The 14,403-nt window shown below is 34.8% G+C and overlaps 1 protein-coding gene across 1 annotated transcript in view; it reads right to left on the bottom strand.

Annotated features, from left to right (window-relative positions):
* Nucleotides 1-14,403, bottom strand: part of DYNC2H1 (dynein cytoplasmic 2 heavy chain 1) — a 142,392-nt gene that overhangs the window by 122,247 nt on the left and 5,742 nt on the right. The window contains exons 7-22 of the mRNA XM_057370832.1: nucleotides 14,059-14,193; nucleotides 13,852-13,965; nucleotides 13,560-13,671; nucleotides 13,289-13,413; nucleotides 11,970-12,145; nucleotides 10,397-10,592; nucleotides 9,720-9,815; nucleotides 9,058-9,210; nucleotides 8,829-8,927; nucleotides 8,323-8,462; nucleotides 8,004-8,232; nucleotides 7,440-7,567; nucleotides 6,270-6,385; nucleotides 4,903-5,030; nucleotides 1,186-1,335; nucleotides 203-408 (exon numbers count right to left, since the gene is read on the bottom strand). Of these exons, the coding sequence (XP_057226815.1) occupies nucleotides 203-408; nucleotides 1,186-1,335; nucleotides 4,903-5,030; nucleotides 6,270-6,385; nucleotides 7,440-7,567; nucleotides 8,004-8,232; nucleotides 8,323-8,462; nucleotides 8,829-8,927; nucleotides 9,058-9,210; nucleotides 9,720-9,815; nucleotides 10,397-10,592; nucleotides 11,970-12,145; nucleotides 13,289-13,413; nucleotides 13,560-13,671; nucleotides 13,852-13,965; nucleotides 14,059-14,193 (2,303 nt within the window). The remainder of the gene's footprint in view (nucleotides 1-202; nucleotides 409-1,185; nucleotides 1,336-4,902; nucleotides 5,031-6,269; nucleotides 6,386-7,439; nucleotides 7,568-8,003; nucleotides 8,233-8,322; nucleotides 8,463-8,828; nucleotides 8,928-9,057; nucleotides 9,211-9,719; nucleotides 9,816-10,396; nucleotides 10,593-11,969; nucleotides 12,146-13,288; nucleotides 13,414-13,559; nucleotides 13,672-13,851; nucleotides 13,966-14,058; nucleotides 14,194-14,403) is intronic.

Here is a 14,403-nt window from a genome sequence, read left to right as displayed (position 1 = left end):
CTAGAAAAATTTAGCTTAAGAGATTCATGTTAGGTAAAATCAACTAAAAGGGCCCTCAAAAGCTAATGCAAAATATGTAACACAAATTAAATTACTTACATTATCTCTTGTGATAAAAATTAGTGAACATTTTCTGAGATACTATTGCTGTAAAAGATTCATAATTAATCAGTAAAATAGACAGGAAAATAAATATACATACATGAGTTTTTCTTTCACAGTTTCAAGTTCATCAAATTCTTTTTTCTTTTCCTTTATTATCTGAGCACTTTTCTCGAGTACATCCTGATCACCTGTTTCAATGACATCATCACTTGGCTTTAGCTGATCCCAGCGAGCTTTAAATTTTTCCAGGTCTTGAAGATATATATTGATTCGTGAAATCACACTTCCTTTCATCATTTCAATCTGCAAAGCAATAGACAAAATTAATTCTTTTAATGTATCTAYTGCTATGGCCAAAATCAAAACATGAACTTCAAAACTTGATAACTACAACCTGATAAAAATCAAACTCAAAAGATGTCTTGTATAACACCCAAGAAATAGCTCAACTTTATTCTCCTATTTTTTAGTTTTTTTCAAGGGGGTTTTTAATTTTTTATTATGCTAATAACTTGAGACTTATTTATTCAGCCTATACTACCTACTTAGCCTGCCTCTTACAGGGTATAGAAAAATCACTGCATTTGTATGGCATATTGATATCTCCAGTAGAACTTCAAGTAAGTTCAGCAATTTGTCTATGGAATGAAATTAAAGGACTGTGCACAGGTTAGGAAAGTTAACTGAAAAGAAAATAAAAATGTTCAATACTAAAAACATGCTGATAATGTAATAAAAATGCTATCTTTGAACTGTTACCCTGTTTTCCTCTGTTAACTATTGCATTTATTAAGCCATTTCTGTCACCAGAAAGTTGTTTTGACACAGAAGTACAACAATACAACAATCATTTCAGCATCAGTTCAACAGAAGTTTCCCCTAACTACTGCTTCAGAGTTAAGTTACTGCTTAAGAGTCTGAGTATTCTTCCTTGGATGGCTCTCCCTCAACTCAATAATGCCCATGTTAACAATGAACTGACAAATATTTATGGATTTAATCAAGGAAAAAACTATTCTTCCAGACATATTCAAAATAATATCAACATTTTCAGGTAAAATGTTACGTTTTCATTGCTACCTGTTCTGCAATCATAAGCTGGTGGCTTTCCATCATTAATTCAAATTTATCCCACGTAGCTCTTAGGTTACTGATAGTGTCCAAACCYGCCCCAGCCACAGTTCTCAGAAGTTTGTTTTTATCTTCTGCCTCTTGAAACAGGAGAAATATCTAAAATCAGAAAGACCAAAATTAACTGTGCATGCAAAGAATCAGAAAATCCTTTTTATCTGAAGCAAATATATAAAAGTTGCTAACTGTGCATGCACAGATAATAAGCTTATATACAGCTACTTTTTTAGTACTTACAGAATAAAATCAAGACATTTGAAAAAATAGCATCTGAGGCATTTAGAGAAATTCCAAATGTTGATCCTAACACAGGATATACAGAAGTAAACGTTAACTGTGAAATAGGTAAGTGCCACCTTATACATTGCAGAGATCAACTCAATCAAATTGGAGAACAGCAGCAGAGCACCAGAATTTGATAAATCTGTATCTATGTTTCCTGGAATGCAGTCAATTTTTCCTGGAATGCAGTCAATCCTTTGGCTGGGATGCAGTCAATTTTTTTCTTAGTAGCTGGTATGGGGTTGTGTTTTGGACTTGTCATGAAAATGTTGATAGCACAGGGATGTTTCAGTCACTGCTGAGCAGAGCACACACAGAGCCAAAACCTTTCCTGCTCCTTACCCCACCCACCAATGAGGAGCCTGAGGGTGCACAAGAGGCTGARAGGAGACAGTCAGGACAGGACAGGTGATCCCAACTGACCCAAGGGACATTTCACACCACATGGCACCATGCTCAGCACAGAAAGATGGGGGAAGAAGAAGGAAGGGGGCACTCTGAGTGATGGTCTTTGTCTCCCCAAGTCACAGTTAGGTGTGATGGAGCCCTGCACTCCTGGAGATGGCTGAACACCTGCCTGCCCATGGGAAGTGGTGAKTGAATGCCTCGTTGGCTTTGATTTTGTGTGGCTTTTGCTTTACCTATTAAACTGTCTTTATCTCAGCCCATGAGATAACCCATGAGGCAGAGATATTCCACACCATATAATACTGCCTTCTTTCTCTCTCTCTTTTCTTTCTTTTATTTATTTTCTCTTTTACTTCTTTCTCTCTTTCTTCATTTACTGAACTATTTTGATCTCTATTCATGACATGTCTCATTTTTACTCTTCCTCTCCTCTTCTCCTGTCCCATTAAGGGTGGGGGAGGCTCTCTGAGTGAGTAAATGACCCCGCAGATGTGTGGTGCTTAGCTGCATACCAGAGTTAACCCACAAACAAACAGTATAACAAAAAAAGAAGGAACAGAGACACTCCAAATAAACAAATTATCTAAAAGAATACCAGTTTTTGTCACTCATTTGTGCAGGAAAAAAAATCTATCTCTTTTTCCCCACATATTAAGAGACAACAGAATTTAAAAGAAAAAACAAACCAATCCTTTTAAACTATATAAATCAGAAGAATCATGTGAGATAGACACATAAAATTCTATACATTTACCAAAATGTCCTGTTATGTATGTTTTCCTTTAAAAATTAAGAAGAGACAACAGGCAATAGTACTACAAAGTAATTCTCTTCAATATCCAATAATTCTCCCAGAGTTCCTACAAAATGTAAATACTTATATCCATCCTTATTGAGTAAGAGGCCAAGCAGATAATCTGTGTGCAAGATAAAGATTAAGCTAAAATTAGATGTCTGTATATGGACTTGTTAAGCCAACATCTAAAACACCACTGAAACCAAGGTCTTGATCATTTAATGACAGAGGTTTCCAGCATTATGTGAGATTCTCTGCCCTATCCGATCTGCCTTATATCCACAGCCCTAAAAGTTATGGCGCTTCCTATACTTCCTGTGTGTTACCTACTTTGAGCCTTGTATGGAGCTCTCTGATACGCAGGACATCCCTCAAAAAGTAGACRCCTATATATGAATAACTGCTGTGGAGCTAAGAAATCAACTCGAGGATGAGCCACAAGGTGCCTACCCCAGGGTGACAAGGATTGCTCCAGGCTGCAGATGACTACACCACTGGGACTTGATTCAGCTCCTCACAAACACAGGTTTAGGGCCATCTGAGATCCCAGTGGCACTTGCATGGCCTCCAGCTGCAACTACAGAAAGATAAAGGCCTCCCAGAACTTATCTATTATGTCTGCCAGCCTTGTGGGGAGGCTGAAAATCCACCTTGGTGACTCTACAACTGTGCTTTTGGGCAACTGGACCARACTCCTGCTGAGTATATTAACAGCAATGCATGGCAGACACCTGCACATAAACACCTAAACTCAGATGCACTCATTTAAAACTGAATCCTTCAAAGGATAAAGATTATCCAGCGGGGAAGAGCTAAAACGGATTTTGTAGAATCCATACACAATCATGTAGAACCAGAGCTCTTAAAGGCATCAGTAAAGGCACGGATGAAGGAAAGTTAAATTGTATATTCCAGTTGAGTTTCCATAAAGCTTTTAACAGAAACCCTTAACTAAGGCCTTTAAGGAAAACTGGTAACATTGACATAAGAACAAGGTCCTTGCACAGATAATTAATTGGGCAAAAGACAGAAAACAGTGTTAGGAGGAAATGGCTAGTTCCTGAATCAAAAAATGTTGCCCATGGAGTTCTGCAGATATCTGTTCTAGACTGCTCAAAGTGCTTATAAAAGAGCTGGAAAAGGAGACTGGCCTGTGAGATGATAAAGTTTACTAATGATACTAGGTTATCCCAGGCATTAAAATATTTCACCTATGAAGAACTTCAGAATAAATTTAGAAGAAATAATGACTGATGATACCAGTGACAAGCAAAATTCAAACACATAATAATGAAGTGACTTAAATGTGAAAAAATAAGTTTCACATGTACAAGTTGGATCCTAAGATAAAACCTGCACTTCAGACTTGCCATCTTGGGGTAATGACAGCTAGTTTTACCAAAATGTGAGCATAATCTAATGAGTATGCATCATAGACATAAAAAAGATAATAAGAGGTAATATTACTATTTCATCATATAAATCCATGGTTAATTCAGATCTTAAAATTTGAGAAAAATCTGTTGGTCACATGGAAAAATGAAACAAAAAGACTTACCAAAAGGAAACAAGGAAGATCAAAGTTATGAATAGGTTTATGCATAAGAAAAGATTACACAAACTAACACACTTCAGTCTCGAACAGAGATGGCTGATAGCAGACACAACAAAGAAGAATACAGTCATGTGTCATGAAAACGGAGAATAGGAACTGTTTGGTCCCCATCTCTCCCATTGTGAGACATAAATGGTATGGACTTAACAGATGGCAGTTAGAGAAAAAAAATAAAAAGAGGGRTCCTTCATGTAATGGGTAGTTGAGCTACACTACCAGAGTATATTCTGGATGTCAAACATGTATCTGCTACCAAGAGAAGATGAGGTAAGGCTGTAAAATCCACTGAGTGCTACTATAAGTTCAGGAACCACATAAAACTTAACAAGGTTCTGGTTGAAGGTAAGAGGTAAAAAGCATCAAATATGCTATCCTGACTTTATATTTTTCCTTAGGTAAACCACTCCACTGTGGGACATATTACTGTGCTCAATGGACTACTGCCCTGACCCTGTATGACCTCTGCATGAACTTTGTTAGTTGTTACGAAATGTAAGTTTCCATACTAGAAAGTAATGACAGTTTTGTAGCTGTTGTTCTGGATAGAAAAAAAATAGTATCTTACCTTTTCTTTTTGTTCATGTAGGCTTAAATATTTTATGTTGTCTTCTGCTATTTCCTCTACAGTCTGGGGCCTAAACACTAGTGTTTCCATGGCATTACTGAGAAATGTAGAAACATCAAATAGGTGAGCTACATAAAGATGGAAAATAAAGTTATCATGGGGAAAATATTTGTAGCTTTAAACATCCAAGTCAGACGAATGCGCAATGATGTATCTTAAGTATGCCAAGTATTTGCTTTAAAAATTGAAGACTCCAATCTTATCTACTATCACAACAAAAATCCCACATTCGTGTTTACACATAGCTTTCTTATGCAATTCACAGAATTCAGTGTATGATTTACACCACAAGTATCCGAGTCCCTTCTGAACATTAAACATAAACACATAAGGCATTTTCATACTTTCAAAAGTTGTATACATCTTTTTCTTAGGTAAACAGAGATAAACAGATGCCTTTAGGTTCTTTGGGGGTTTTTTGTTTGGCTTGGTTCTTTTAAAGAAACTAACTAAAGGCACCTTGCTTTACATATTGAAAAGACTCACAAACAAATACAAGAATAAGATAAATTGTTGTATATATCTACCGAGGTGTACCTTTTTGGTACTGAGAAAGGAATTGTACAGCTCCAGGAAATCTTACAGGAAAGATTCACCTTTCAGGCTATGGAAATAAGTCACTTTGTTCATGATCCCTGTTTTATTTTTTCTTGTGATGATTGCTAGATTTAAAGTATCTGATGATTGTTAGATTTATTCCTCACCATCTACACTTTATTCCATTTCGTCCTACTGCTCCAGATACAGATTGACCACCMAAAACAGGGAAACATTTTGCATTTTTAACACAGTTTTAACAGTTTCAACAATATGAGTGACAAGCAATTCTATGGAGCAAGTCTAGATTATTTAAGATTTTTCATGAAATATTTCAATTTGTGAAAGAAAAATCTTTCTAACAGCATTCTTATGACAACATTTTATGTTGCCTTCTCAAACACCTAGGAGATTTTCCACCCTCAAGTATCAAATACATTTTCGTCCCTGAACCAAATTTTTCCACCAGATACAAGAAAAAAGCAAAATAATGTTCATATGTATTCTTTTACACCTGGAACAGATATAGCCAAAACAAGAGAAGAAGATACACAATGGACATAAAGGTGTCCTAGGTTAGGTCTGCAATGAAAAAGTAATGTTGAGGAACACAAAGTAGTAACAGATTGCTTTCTCTGCATTGTGATTTCTGCAGTTCACTGTGCCTGAAAGAAAAATATTTCTTTAAAAGACTATTTACATTAACACAAATGTGCCCAAGTACAACAAAAAAAAACTAAGATAAAATACTATTCATTGAAGTTACTTACCTTGAATAGATTTTCTCAAAGAAACAACTAGAACATCGTACAAYGTCTGGATGAAATCATCAATCACAGTTTTCACAGGGTTACAATTAACAGTTAAACAATCTATCTTGATGGTGCTTAAAAAAAGAGATTAAAAGACAGCAAATATTCAGTAGGATACTTACATCTCAGTATCTCTAAGATCTATGCACATTTATAGTCTACCCTGACTTTGTAGCTTAATAAAAAATTTCCCAAGTAATTCTACAAATGAAAGTCATAGCTCATTGGGAAAATTACTCATAGTATTGGAATATTTATTACAATCATGCATATATACTTTCAGGTTCATGGGGTCTGATGTCCAATTCTCTGCTTCTCCAAATACTTAGAAAATGGTTTGATTTTATATAACCAGCACCATAAAATTCAAAAAGGCTATTACCATACTAAAAAGAAAAATATTTTCATTATTTGTATATTCATRTCTTTAATTCTCTAATTTCCATGAGAGTTTACTAACCCAGCCTTCAACAGTAATAAAAGCAGAAGAAAAGCCATAGTGAGTCATTTCAAGGCCCCATATCTAATATATGCTACCATCAGTAGATGCCTAAAGAACACGAAGGAAAAAGTCTACCTTATTTCATATCTTCCTGAGTATCCTCCCTCAACATCAATACTTTCAACTCATGGATTTCTTAGCAACATGTTGATTCTGGCTATAAGGCACATCTGCCATTTCCATTCYATTTACCTCAGTCTGTCCATGAACTCATGAAAACCTTTACTACTCAGAGTATCACTAGACAGCAAGTTCTACTGCCAGAGTTATACTGTTCCTAAGTGCCATATATATTTCACAAGTACACGACTTAGCTAAAAGATTTGCTAYAATATTATGAATTGTAGTATTTCACAATCAGCCCTGAATTTTGAAGAAGTTTCCCATTATATAAGAGGAAGTAATTAAAAGTTTTCAGACAAGGCAGYACAGATAAAATGGAGTAAGTATCTAAAAACACAAATGAAAAAATAAAATCTAAACATTTAAAAAGTATATTAACATTTTAAAAGCACTTGAAATTCTATCTGTAACTTCATATAAAAAAAGAATATCTCTATTTTGTTACTACCTTTAAAATATCTAATACAATATGTTATTCAAACAAAAGAATAGTTACAAGATACCTTGGAAGACGTTCTGCTTCTTTCCCTCTGACTTTYAATGCCTTGAAGTTTTTTTCCCAGTCCTGTTTGCTAGAAAGATGTGTCTCCACCAAAGGTTCCATATCTACTTGGCCAATTACGATCCATTCCTTTCCAACATTATTTTTTATTCCATGGAAAAGAAATATTTTATAAATAAATAAAATACTTTAACAGTATTCTAAAGATACATTTCCTTTAACCTTTGTGCTCCTTCAACTGTCTACAGATTCTCTTAGGGCAAATATGAGGAGGCAAAAAATGGTTTGACATATTCACACATTTAAGAATAATCAAAACAACAAGACTGAAAAGTCAGMTATCATACAGAGCTTTCAAAGGGAACTACATATATACTTCAAGTTAGGCATGTGCTTAAAGAGGTTGACTTAACATGGATGGACTTGCTAAGCTTTTGCTTTCATGCCTTGTAGAAAAGGAMAATAATGCACAAATGTCACTGCTTAGCTACTTCTAGAATGTCCAAAGCATAAAATTATACAAATATAAGGAAAAAAAAATGAGTCCATACAATATTGGAAATACCTTGAATTGATTAGAAACATCTGTCAGCCTTCTAAACAAATCCTCTGCTTTACTGAAAGCGGTCAGAAATCCATTTGCATTTCTTTCAGTCATAACAATGAATATAGACTCATCTTCTGCTTCGCTTACTCCCCTAAACTGATTTGGAATAGAGATGAATCTCTTCATTTCTCTGTAATATCTAGCTCGTATTTCTTCAAAAGGAGGTCTGAATTGCAACCGGCCTTGCCTAGAAAGTGAAAAAAATAACAGAAAAACTAATATTTTAATGTAATTTGAGCCTGAATATTTTCTTCTAAGGCAAAACCAAAWATCTTACTTGAATGTTAGATCAACAATTATCTCTGGTAAATTCTCATTGAGTGCTTCTAAGCCCATYTGATACTGATGCTCCAGAGCTTTGTAAAGTTGATAATTCCAGTGTTGTCTCCAAGCTTTCATATCACTTGATTTGAAGCCCTAAAATTTAACAAAGTTTATTTTCATTTTATTTTATTCCTCAAACCATAATTATAAGCTGAAACTGCACACAGTGCAAAATCTGAAGGCCAAGATCTTCGTAAAATTCAGTTATCACTGAAACAGACTTGGTCACAGCACAAAGCCTGTCAGAGTTTAAGGACCATCTGGACAACATACTGAAGTCACATTGTTTAGTTTTAGATAGTCCTGTGAGGAGCAGGGAGCTGGACTTGATGGTGTTTGTAGGCCCCTTCTAACTCAAGATATTCTTTGATTATGTGACCAGGTGAGGAATAAATTTAACAATCCTCAGGGCGCTTTAAATTCTTATAATCATCACAGGAAACATAAAATAAATCCTGCCTGTGACTCGAGGGTGGCAAAACCAGTTCTGAGCTCCTGAAGTGCCTCTTTCCAACATTGCTGTCGCCGAAGTAGATCAATATTCATGAGCGAGATAACCTGTCAAAAGAATTTTAAGTATGTAATAAACATACTCATCAACATAGTATGWAACATATATACTCATCAACATGTAAATGAAAGGGTGTGCTATAACAGACATGATTTCAATTTCATCTGGAAAATATACCTTTTCAATGAAGTTTCTGTGCCACTTCCTTAGTTTTCTATTTTCAGTGGAAAGACGTTCAGCAGCAGCTTGGAGTTTTTGGATATAAGCCTCCAGTTCTCTGGGATTATCCCATGTTATTTGAGCTTTTCCTCCAGGACCAGATTTTGAATGCTTTAAAAACACACAAACTTTGTAAGATTTAATGATAAAAATAGTCTGGCAGCTAGCATACAGGAAGAGATAATGGTTTTATTCCTAGCAAAAAATGGAGGACCTCCCTTTCCCTAGCTGCACTATAGACATAATCTGGCAAATCACAGACACGCAGGCACAGTGTTATAGCTACATCAGTGCACTGGAGAAGGATTAATGACACACTCCTAAAAGAGTTTGAAATAKATCAACTGATGGTGAGACTTCTACCCCACAATCATAAGCAGATGTCTGAAGATAAGAGGACACCTTAAACTCTTCTCTTGGTCTTTGTTCTGCACAGATCAAAACCAAAAATCTGACATTAATAATTGCTAATCARCTTCTGTTGTTTATGAAATAATCAACATTATCATGGTTTTAATGATTTTTTTTTTTATTTCACTGCAATAAACATAAAAAATCAGCACAGAATAAGCACAGATACTACTGAAATAAAAAAGACAAAGAGAGGGGAATTCTTTCACCTTAATTATCTGTTCAAATGCTAGAGCAGATTGTAACATCATTGGCTTCTGACTCCCAATCATTTGTTGATCAATAGAATTATAGAAATGTGCCACCTGTAAAAATGGAGAGATTTAATTTACAAGAACAGATAAAAGGTCTTATGTCATGTCTGTCTTACTGTAGGGGTATCTCAGATTTGAATGACACCTCATGTGAAATTGAATTGAAGCATAAGCCAAACAAAAACATATGTGACATTAAGTGCAATCAAAATATATACCACCCACCCCCAAACATCCCACACATACTTCCATTAGAGTACTTACTAATATATTTTCAGTTGAAAACTAGCAATGGCAAGGACAAGTTGCTCCATTTTATGACAATTCCCTTCAGTCATAATTATAAAAAACTGAGACTAAAACCATGTGATCAACTAATTACTTGGTCTTATTTTCATATAATCATACAGTAACTTCATATGGCTTTAATACTATTCTGAWATTGTAAAGCATTTCTTTACTTTTGTTTTCTTGTATGGACTTGACTAATTTGCTCAAGAAAGAACTCACTTTCATACAGACAAGCCCAGCGAAAAGCTTAACCACACAGACAGAGAAGAGCACTGTAGAAAAGTTCTACAAACTAAAGCTGGGAAGTCAGAACAGRAAGGTATTATGGCATAATCTTATACCTGCTTGAGGATGACCGCCTGCTTGCAGAACTTTTGTGCAGTGTTTGCAACATGCTGTATTTTAGCTGGTATAGCAAACCCAAGTGCTGACAGCTGACGTACTTCTCTTAGCAGAGTCACCAACCGATCTGAGTAAAGTATGTTTAATGTTCCAGAAATGTGATCCAACTCCATCACAGGGCTATTAGCTTGGATACTGAACCAAAATCAATCATATTACTCAATATAAATTAATATTTATTCTTTCTCAGGTGTATTTTACCATAATATAACAAATTATTCTAAACAGCTAAACGTCATTCTATTCTGTTTTTCTACGCTTATTAACATTTTAATTTACTCTGAAATTATTCCAGTAACCTTTCTTTTAATTCAAAGTCAATGAAGACAAGACAAAATTAACAATGACTGTAGCTTTTCTTTACAAAGYTTTTCTGCTTTGTGACAATAGTTACCATGAGAGAGACTCACAGAGAGACTATCTCCCTAAGTTACACTGTATCCATCAAGCTCTCTACAGCAGGCACTTTACCCGCCCCAGTCTTAAGTAGTGCAAAGTGAGTGAAAATAATCAGAGGGAATCAATCCAAGAACCAGAATTTACATCAGGAGAGCATTTTGGTATGTGCAACCAGATGCTAATAAGAACATCAGCCTATCATTAGTCCAGTTTTTTTTTCTACTTCAGCAATGATTCTACCACCATCCTTTCAKAAACACTTCAGCTTTACTCATTTTTTCTTTTCTTTCTCATCTCTTTTCTAGTTCCCATATCCATTGTGTTCCCTGTAATTGAGCTACTTCTTTTATTGTTCTTTTAATTAACCAGTTCACACCTTTTAATATCTCACAATAAAAAAAAAATAACAATACTAATAAATCAGATGTCTGTTATGTGTTTGAGCATTGTCACTAAAATAAAATCTTTCACTTAAGTATCAACTCCTTTATCCTCTATAATTGTAGTCAAAATTTTCAGAGGAAGTCTGCTACACTCAGAATTGCAGACAGAAGCTTTGTGGCCAATCAACTAAAACAAAAATTGTTAAAATGTCTTTTAATACCCCATAAATAAATGTTATTATTTTGGGAAASAAAATTCATGCAGTTTAAATTGATATGCTTACCCTTCTTTTGTCTGCCCTATTTAGACAGCAGAATTTCTCATGAATAACAATTAATATGTTACTCTACATGTGTCATCTGTATATCACAGCTATACTCTAATCCCATCTGGTTTCAATGCCTTATCACTACATGGATTACAATGGATAACAAGTAAAAACAAGAAGCAAACCCAACATGTCTTTCATTCCATGTGCTAATACAAACTGYAAGACTAGTTTTTAATCTGCAATATTAGCTATTAAAGTTATTAATAATACTGTCCTGTATACTTCACCTTACCAAGACTGGCAGGATGATGAAAGTATAACAAAATCTTCTATTTTGTCTCTCCATTCATTCTGAAGTCTGTAACACTTTTGTATTTCCTTTGCCAAGTTGTAATGAATTACACCACACTACAGATTTCATTATCTGATAAACATTATTTAAACAAGAGTGTATTTACCACAGTCCTGACTTGGGATTTGATAATTCTGACTGGATGTTCCTAGACCAATCATCAAATTGTTCTTGTTCATACACTTTCAACTGTTCCAAAAAACAATCTGCACTTTGATGAAAAGATTGAAATCCGGGTAAGTCAGACAGAAGAGCCTCTGCAAGCTTGATAGAATCATCCACCTTAAACACAATAACAAAGAAATGAAGCTTAACTCCCCAGTATTCGATCAGAAAAAAAAAATCACCATAGCAAATACCAGTATTACAAAACATACAAGTTGTATTCAAAAACTGATTAGAGAAAAAAAAAGTGAATTCTGAACTGCCCCAGATGTTCACTTTCTTTACAGTAAATTGGGTCTGAGTAAGCTGTCTACCAATGGTGTCCACCACTTAAAATACCCAGGACATCCCACTCGGTCTTTAATTAATTCTCTGTAAAGGCACAGATCTCCCATGAGTCTTCTGTTGTATCTATAAGGTCCATGACAATACTCGAAAGTATTTAAAGTGGAATTCCACATATTCATGTGGACAAATTAAAACCCCGATCAATACAAGCAGCAGAGATTTGAGAGCAGTTAGCAAACATACAACTGGCACAAATCAGCTGATCTGGGCTAATAGTTATTTTGGGCTATGCAACTTCTATTCTCATTTAAATCCATAGTTATTGTAGAGGGCAATTATGTTCACAAAAAGCGTTCTAGTTTTCRCCCATCAATCTTTTTAAAAAAACGTTCAGAGGTTCCAACTAAAGTGTAAATTCAAACTTACAAAAACAACATAAATTAAAATAGAGTCAAGTATGTTTTAAGAGAACACAGAATTATTGTATAATTGTTGCACAATTGTTTACTTCTACTACTGTAAATTCCCTGGCAGGCACAAGCTCAAAACGTATTACCAAGAAACCCCTTTGATTTCAAGAGGACACTACAAAGGTTAGCAATAACAAGAGAGAATTAGGATTGCAGAATCTGGCTATCTGTGGATTTTAAATACAATTTTAAAATGCAAACTGGAGGGTAAAATTCAACAAAAACACCTCTTGCCCAAATTTTGGTCTTTTTTAATTTAAAAAAGAAAAAAAAAGAAAAAAAAAAAAAGCAGGTAGTTCAGTTTACTACAAAAAGACTGCATTTTGGGGCTGTTAAAAAAAATTCAACTTAGCAAGCAGATCCACTGATAAGGAACCTTGATTGTATGACTCTTGGGAAGCCCACCCACAATTTTTCTGTGTGGAGTTCCCCACAGAAACATCAAGTACTGTGTTTTGCACTCTATGATAAATTGTGTCTAAACAGGAACAGAATCTGTTACCTTCAGTTTCAGCTGCTGTACCCAYACAATATTATTGACAACTTCAGAAAGGTTCTTGCCCGACAGTGGTCCAGAAACATCACCAGGAACACCATGGCATCGAGTTTCAAAGTCTGTCTCATAGTCTAACACATGCAAAAGATGCATTAGGCCAGCAACTTAATTGAACAATCTTAGACCATTATTTACAAAAATATACTACGAATACCAGCATAATTCTAGAAGCAAATGAAGTTCCAGCATTTGCAAAAAAACTAAYGCAATTAAATACCTTTGACGTAATCATGAAGTGCTGCTAGCAATGTTTCCCTTTCAAAAAGCAACTCTTTGCTTATATTCGGGTGCTTTATCAGTTCCTTATGTTTCTGAAATATTTGAAGAAGCTGGAATATGAAGATTTTTAAAAGTTATCATTTTCTCACTAAAAAATTGAACATAGGCTCACATTACCCAATAGTGCTGTCATTGGCTCTAAATACTTACTGATGTCCCCTAAACTGACTACTTAAGAATTGAATAACTTGATCTTCAGGAAAGTTTTCAGACTACAAAACTACCCATACCTGCTGTGGGCTGTTCTGAATTTCTGAAATAAATTTCTTCAATTTGCTTGCTATTTTTTGTTCCGCTGGTGCAATAATTCTTTCATACTGAGAGACTGCTGCTTTCCATAATGGCTAGGGATAATGAGTTCAAGAGTTAGTTTAGGACTATATATGTTGCAAAAAGACACTGAAAGAATGTGAATAAATTAATAATAAGCATTATACCTCTGTGTAAGGATTATAGTGTACAGGATTTAGGCCAGCAAAGGGTTCAAACACATGAGAAAGATGTAAAGATTTTTGTTCTCCAGCCGGTAAAAAAAATGTGAGTTTTTCATGCAGTGTTCTAACAGTTAGCACCTATAAGGAAAAAAAAAAGTATTTGATATATCCAATATATTTTTACATAAAACACATTTACAAGTAACCATCTCTCAACTGTTTCCAAAAAACTTTAGAAAGACTCAGACAAACAGATTAAGGAACACTGTATGACTCTGAAAATACTATGGAATCATTTTAATTCCATTTTTTAACTCAAAACAATGCTGCTTAATTYTGTGTCTAATG

Source organism: Malurus melanocephalus, unplaced genomic scaffold (assembly GCF_030028575.1).
Source record: "Malurus melanocephalus ecotype Western Australia unplaced genomic scaffold, MMel_1.1 scaffold_134, whole genome shotgun sequence".
In the NCBI taxonomy this organism is placed as follows: Eukaryota; Metazoa; Chordata; class Aves; order Passeriformes; family Maluridae; genus Malurus; species Malurus melanocephalus.
Note: the sequence above shows the minus strand (reverse complement) of the source record. Positions and strands in the feature narration are given on the sequence as shown.